The 7,875-nt window shown below is 40.1% G+C and overlaps 1 protein-coding gene across 2 annotated transcripts in view; it reads left to right on the top strand.

The window, feature by feature from the left end:
• Positions 1-3,491: 3,491 nt before the first annotated feature.
• Positions 3,492-7,875, top strand: part of psd3l (pleckstrin and Sec7 domain containing 3, like) — a 118,996-nt gene continuing 114,612 nt past the window's right edge. For both annotated transcript variants that reach the window (XM_053645401.1, XM_053645400.1), the window contains exons 1-2: positions 3,492-3,575; positions 5,903-6,346. In XM_053645401.1, coding sequence (XP_053501376.1) covers positions 3,538-3,575; positions 5,903-6,346 — 482 coding nt within the window. In that variant the 5' untranslated portion in view covers positions 3,492-3,537. The remainder of the gene's footprint in view (positions 3,576-5,902; positions 6,347-7,875) is intronic.

Genomic DNA, 7,875 nt, shown 5'->3' with positions numbered 1-7,875 from the left:
ATTAAAGGCAAAAGTTTTTTTTTTTTTATTATATTGCTTTCTTTCTAAAGTGTTTTGGTGTGTTTTAGTGTGTTTTTGGCGTTGGAGGAAAAATGTGATGTGCTTAATGCTTTAAACATTTTGCATCTACAACCCTGCTCCTGTGTTTTCTGTTAGGTAAAGACAGGCAGATGCTGCCTCCTGGTGAACATGTTTTTCTTCTGCACCTCAGAAGAAGGTCTGAGGTGTTTTTCAAGAAAAACATGTTTTTCTTCTGCTCTGTTTTTGGCCAGATAATCAAAAGTGACTAATTCACACGGCGCTTTAGCATTATTGAATGCTTCCGCTGTTCTTTTTGTGAAAGAGATAAAGAGACATGTGCATGAGCCACGGCCGTAGCTGAGACTGGGCGCTTTTCCCATCCCTTCCTCTCTCTCTCTGTCTCTCTGTCTCTCTCTCTCTCTCTCTCTCTCTCTCTGTCTGTGTTTTTAGAGCGTGTACACAGTCTGTCTCTGTTCTCTAACCACACTAGAGTTATTCATGATAAGCTCAATCAGTACACTCTAATGCACACTCTGATACACTCTCATACTGGCATGACAGCAAGAGGAGGATCTGATAACAGAATTATGTTTATAAAGTCTGAGTGTTACAGGGTAAAACAGCTGTCCAAAGCACAAAGTGCATCAGGTGGAGAAGCAAAACCTGAAGCAAAACCCAAAGCAACAGCTGAGTGAAATTGGTGATGTGCAGCAATTGAGTTCTGTAGTTTCACCTCGTCTGGATGAAGGAGTTTAATGTTCAGAAAGTCTACTTCTTATGTCCCTTGTGTTTTATACTAACGTTTAAGTAAGAAATAAAAACTCTTTGGGGCGACAGGGCAGATTGAAGAAGTTACCAGCCTGAAGTTGATTATTTTCCTATAACAGCATGTCCCGAAGTGCTTTCTTCCTCTTCCATCTACACTTAATTAGAGATGCACCGATACTAAATTTCTGAGCCGATACGATGGGCGATTATTCAGAGTGATATCGGCCGATAACCGATACCGGTAGTTCTGCCTTTTATACCTTCTTTTAAATGAATAATAATTAATTCCACAATTCTGAAAGAAATGTAAATAAAAACGTTATTCTCTCCATTTCAACACGTTGTTTCACGGTAACTGGTCTCATAAACAGAAAACACATTACTCTAATTAACATGAACTCATTTCTGAAGATTTCTTAACTTATTAATTCATAGTAACGTTGAACAACTGGTAATATATAACTGGTAATATATAATATAAACTTTTTTTGATGGTATTAACTCATATTAACATTAACTGGATATGAAATATACTACTCTACAAATATGTTATTCTGTGCAATATATACCTTTTTGTCAACTCCTCTTCATTTAACTCTTTCAGCGGTGTACTGGCCCTTTAATTCAGCGCGAGGAAAAAAATCTGACTCGACACCGAAACTCGCGCTTCACTGCTGCAGCGTCCGGTGTAAAATTTAGCAGAGATTTAGTGCAGAGATTACAGAGCATACAAACTGCAGTTTTGTCTTCATGCCACACAAGAGACATCATCTTTACACACCGCACGAAATCGACGAAAAGTGTTTTCCCGCCTTCTTTTGATTGACAGGATATAATCGGCCGAACATCGGATGTTTCCAAACTATCGGCCGATACCGATTATAAGCTGATACATCGGTGCATCTCTAATCTTAATATATTCAAGTTAACTCTTAGAATTATTTAAATAAGACATCATGTATGTTAATTCAAAACAAAAACAAAAAAAAAATTAAAAGATTGAAGCATCTGTACGAACCCTGTTATGAATATGGAATAATAACATGATGGGTACTGACTTTTTCAATAAGATCCCAAACCGTTTAATTGCTCTTATATCACGGCAGTTTGTTACATTTAATGTAGTGGAACATTCACGAAAGAAGTGAGCTCCTGTTATCACGTACGTTATATCAGCTATAAAGTGTCATTCCCTCACCAGCCTCTCTTTTTTTTCTCTCTTTCCCATGTCAGAAAACGTAACCTCAAAGCACTTCAAACTGCATATTTGTTTAATGCATTTATGTAGAGCATCTGCTATACAAGTCCCTGTGTAAGCTGTTACTATAAAAATGATAAATGTATTAGAACACGTGCAATAATATCAACTTTCTGACCAATCAGATTTGAGAATTCAACAGTAATATCAGTAGGATTCGCATCATGTAGCTCCAGATTAATATAGTTTTCTTATATAGTGTTTTACACCTCTGGAGGTGCATGTTATGACTCCTGATTTTACACACGGTTCACAATTGAGCTGAATTTGTGCTGGTTGGCTCTAGTCTGTATATTTTTGAGGCAGCTGGTACTTGGGACTGCATGGTCGGTACAGAAAATCAAGCAGTGTGTACGTCTCGTCTCCTGATCGAATTTCAGGAGTTCAAAATGTATGTAATGCATTTTTGTGACCTGATTCTAGAGTTCGGTTAATGTATGCGAATTTGAAACGATCCTGTCAGTGGCCAATAAAAATCCAGAGCACAAACGCAGTAATTAAGGGACGTTTATGAAAAAAAAATAAATAAAAATAATGCAGCCAGGCATTCACAGATGGACAACATGGACACGACTAATAAAAGCAGCTAACCAGTAGCTTTGAACCAATAGGATGAGAGCTCTGGGGTTGTATGTATAGCACACATTGTGACGTGACTTTTGTGTGTTTGACGGAGGGAACGTTTCATAATGGGAAAAGTCATGGTTCACTTTGACTGAAATCTCTGTCTGTATGTGCTCTGTTTTCGCTGTTCAGCCTCTACATGTGACTCGAACCCTCTGCTGGAGGACAACATCAGCACAACCCCTGACCCCTCCATCCAGGAGGATGAACTCGACGAGACGTCACTCTTTCAGGAGATCGATAGGGAGCTCGCCGAGTTGCTGAGTGGCCTCACGGCCAGAGCCCGGGATGCTGCGGTGGCCGAGCAGCACAGCCAATCAGGAGACGCCACTTCAGACATGATTCCCTGCAACGGGACGCCCCCTTCTCCTCCGGGCACAGCTGAACACGCCTCAGAGCTACAGAATGGCACCTCAGACTCCGGGCAGACAGAACAGCTGAAGGACGTGACGTTCGACTCATGGTGCGAGGCGCTGATACAGGACCCGAGCTCAGCGCAGGAGCTGCAGTGTGCGAGCCCCGCTCTCGGCCCAGACACCAGGAATGCACCCGCAAGCCAACATAAACCTGCACCGGTGCCCGTTACGGAAAAGCAGGAGGGAGGCGAGAGTGCAGACTTGTCACCAAAGCTTCTGGATGCCTCTCTGGACGAGTCCAGCAAAATCCTGGCAGAGATCCCCGGCATCTTTAGTGCCTTCCTTGACGGGGGCAAAGCGCGAGAGAAACCCCAGAAGAAGCTGCGCTTTGTGGAGGACCAGGCTGATGCAGAGGTCTTTCTCAATGGAAAGGCTGAAGAGAAGGAACAGACGACTCAGGACATGGAGAAACCTTCTCAGGACAACACACTCAAGGCTGCCGTGCCAGTGATGTGTGTTTCTGAAGCGACCGAAAACAGCTCAGCCAGGTATTAGATTTAAACTGTAACACACACACACACACACACACACACGCTGGATTAGTCATTAGCTAGCAGGATCATATTCACATTTTCTTGCTGATATTGCAGTAATAATATCTGACTGTGCTTCTTTTCATGGACCACATGGACTGAAAGCTGTTGGCTAATGGACAGCAGCACTTCTTCTTTTTATCCACCAAATATTTTGACAGATGTGTTGCCTAGTGCTGGTTCTCCTACAGTAGTTCTTTTCATTACACTTCTTCTTTCAACTCAGAAATGAGTGAGCACCACAGCTGGGATGCACTGCTCCTTTTTATTATTATTATTTTTTCAGTGCAACCCCGATATCAGAGCACAGGTAATCGGACAAGCCCAAATACTGATCCAGTACTGCTATGCTCTTTGATTGTCCCCAGGACATGATGCTTCAAGTGACTTCACTTTTATTGTGAATAGAAGGTGTGTGTTCTCAGATCATTTGATCATTTGGTTCCAGACAACGAGATGTTTTTTCTCCTTCTCATGTTCTTTTATCCAGCATTTACGAATGAATCAAAAGACAGAAATATTCAAATATCTATGTTTAATATCAGGCATAAAAAAAAACCCCCGAAAAAACATTTGGCACAAAAGTAGTTCCAACACAAGTGGCCTGTTGCTATACAACAAAATATCAATAGTCATTTTGTTGAAAAAATACAGCTAATACAGTGCCATGATCGAACACTACATTACTTTATTTACCATTTAAAGATATATGTAATATTTATTTTAAATCTCTGAAAACAGCAACAAACAAATAAATAAATAAAATTTACAGTCCAGTCTTTGCGCTTGGCTGTTATTGTTGCATTAGTTCGCCATCTAGTGGTAGGAATCATTTTAATATATTCAAAATAGTACCATAGAAGGTGGTAAATGAGAAATTTGCCACCTTGACTAACTCATTTTTGACCTCGAAGGTTGAAAACTAGTGTGAGCTGTAATTTGGCCATTCCAGATCTTGACAGATGGATGCACATGGAATAAAACCTGACAGGCCGTGCTGTTACAGGAAATTAATCAGTGATGGGGTCATGTGGTGTCTCCTGAGTTACTGTTGATTATTTTCCTGTAACCCCACACAAAGTGTTTTATACCTCTTACACCTCTTACCATGGCAGTTTGGTAACGACTACAATGTTTCATTTATTAATGAAAGGCATGCCATGCATTTGAACCGTTTATAGTTATGTTTAACGTAGAGGTCGACCGATAGTGGATTTTACCGATACCGATAACTAAGTAGGGCTGTACCTGCCGATAACCGATTAATCAAGCGGTAGATTTTAAAAATCGATACTGAATGAAAATATAACACTCCAAGTAAAATACTGCTGAACTTTATTACAAAAATTAACAATACTGACTGTACCATGAAAATATACTGTACTTTTTAAAAAATGAAATAAATATGTAAATATTAATATATATGAACTATTAATAAATATCAAAGTAAATAAAAGATATACATCCAAACTGAACTAAAAAGTAGCACTCCAAATAACAAATAAAAACAGAGACGTCCAAAATGAATCAAAAATCCCTTCAAATAACACGACAGAGATTTGTCTAGAGGCTGCTCTCGTACTGGGTAACGACAGCAGACCCTTCTCTCAGCCGCTCCTGCAACGGACATGACCGGGAAAAACTATCGGTGTGGATTTTTGCCGATAACCGATAGTTCCAGCGATCTGTTCTCGATGCCGTTTAATCGGCAAAACGGATCAATCGGCCGAGCTCTAGTTTAATGATGTGGAACGTCCGCCAAACAAAAGACTTCCCGAAATCACGATATAAACTTTCCTTCCCTCACCAGCCTCACTTTTTTTCTCTCTATTGAAGTTTTTAAGACAAAATGGGGCTTGTCATGTCTCAGAGAAACAGCATAGTGGGAAATTTGACACTGGAGACTCCTTCCAAAAATGTTAAATAAAAGCCTTGTCGCAGAAAGCTAAACCACAGAAACGATTAGATATTTTTCTGTGTTAAATAAAACTTCACGCCAGGGTGGTAAAACTTTTTTTTTTTTTTTTTTAGCTAAGAAGACTTTTAGAATTACGTGGCGTATCTGCTGTACAAGTTTCTGTGAACTAGTTATTTCTATAGAAGCCATAACATGTTAGAACAAGCACATTAACGCGGACCTGGGATTCGCCTCGCAGCCGGAACTACTCCGTTATGGAAAATTAATCAACGCTTTTCTAACCAATCAGATTTGAGAAGCGAGTGTGTCGGGATATAAGCCACTAATGCAGGGAATTCATTTAATGCTGCATTCTTCTCTGTAGGAGTGTAGAGGCAAGAGCCAGCGAGAGTGAGGAGGCCACAGACGTATTCAGCAGTCAGTTCGAGAGCATCCTGGAGTCGGAACGCCTGTGTGTTACGCTCTACAGCAGCCTGGACTCACTGGACGCTCTCACGTCCTCGGCTGACGAGACGGACGAACAGGCTGCGCCAGCGCACGCACACCGGGTCGTAGAGATGCCCCTCACGCCCATGATCCAGCAGCGGCTGAAAGAAAGCGGCCTGTTTATGGAGGCGAGTAGAAGGCAGGAAGAGGTGCTGAGCGTCAGTGTGACCGGGAAGAGCGGGAAAGCAGCCCTGGAAGTGACCTCTTCCTTCCTGAATACATCCACGGAGCAAGTGGACTTGATTGCTGGACACACGGATGGAGCTTTGGCCAACGGCATGATGGGGAAGGAGACGAGCGATTGGCTGCAGAGCTGGACGAGGTAGGACACGAGGGTTAGCCGCAACATGTCCCGCGTTTTACGTTATAAGCACAGCTGGATCGTTTGTTATAGAGTCGATGCACACCTGTATTGGCTGTGTGATGATAATCTCTTTTGTTTGCAGTGTTGTTGCTTTCTGCGTTCATCTGCATTTTAGAGAACGAGCGTTGGGAAACAGCGCAATTTAAGAAAATGACACACACCCACACACTTTTGCTCACACAAGAGATTTAGAGATGGGGATAACACAGGGGCTGCCGGCTTCTTTTAATAATGCTTTCAAATCGAATCATTTAGAAGATTCACTATTTATTACAACCACACCGTGTATTTATATCACAGAAACCACACAAGTGTCACTTTCTTAAAGCGCACCTATTATGGTTTTGAAACGTGCCTAATTTTGTTTTAAAGGTCTCATACAATAGATTTACATGCATCCATGGTCAAAAACACTTTAACGTGCTCATAATTTAAACTGCAGCATTACCTTTCCCCCCCCAGTGTCACAAACGACTCGTTCAATGATCCGTTCTAAAGGATTCAGTCTAAACTCCTCCTTTCAAAGAGCATACTTTGCTCTGATTGGTCACATGTCCCAGTCTGTTGTGATTGGTCTACCGCTGTCAGAGTGTGTCGAGCAGTCGATGAAGATCAGAAGCGGGGCTTTTTGTTACAAACATATGTAGGTTCGTACAGGAAGTAAGTCTGGAATCACTAACGACTCGTTTCAGCTTTTCAGAATCGCTTCCTTCTTTTGGGAGTCGATAACTCCGTTTGTCGTGCACTTTGATTACTGAAACTTTGCAGACTTTTTACATTCACAAGCAGCTACATAAACACACTACATGAAAGGTAATATTTGAAAAAACATAATAGGTGCACTTTAAGCACAGAAAATCTCGAGGAGCCTAGGGCATAATTTTGAATGTTTATGTTTTAGGTTTGTTTTTATATTTACATTGTATCATTGCCAATATTTTACTTAGCTTTGCATTTATTACGCAAGCTGGAATCTGTGCAAAACCTGCCATCAAACAACAAGGCTCATTTGACCAAAAAAAGATGTAGAAAAATGTGTTTTCGTAGACTTACGTGAAGTGACTAGGAGTAGAATTTTTTTTTGCCTTTTGAATACATAAATAGTCTCAAAAATGGTATTAGAATGGTAGTTAAACAGTGATGCTTTTTTCCCCGACAGGTCTTAAACTTGCACCGCAGCAAATATCTTAAAAAACATACTAAATATATTTATTTACTTTTTAAAAAATATTTTTTTCGAATGAGTTTTAATTTATAATAAGTTATATAGCAATAATATTTTCTGTACAATGTACGTTATAATAATTTGAATTATAATGATAGTTTATATTATTCCAACAGTTTTAACAGTAATTAACTGTTTGTAATGTAATAATATTACAAAAATATATAACTATAATATTTGTTTTTCTAAATGATAAATTGCTGTAAGATTAATCCATCCAAATCTAGACATTTTATATGAATTGAAAGTAAAATGAAGGGAA

This window comes from Ictalurus furcatus, chromosome 16, assembly GCF_023375685.1.
Source record: "Ictalurus furcatus strain D&B chromosome 16, Billie_1.0, whole genome shotgun sequence".
NCBI lineage: Eukaryota > Metazoa > Chordata > Actinopteri > Siluriformes > Ictaluridae > Ictalurus > Ictalurus furcatus.
This window is presented reverse-complemented; position numbering and strand designations above follow the sequence as displayed.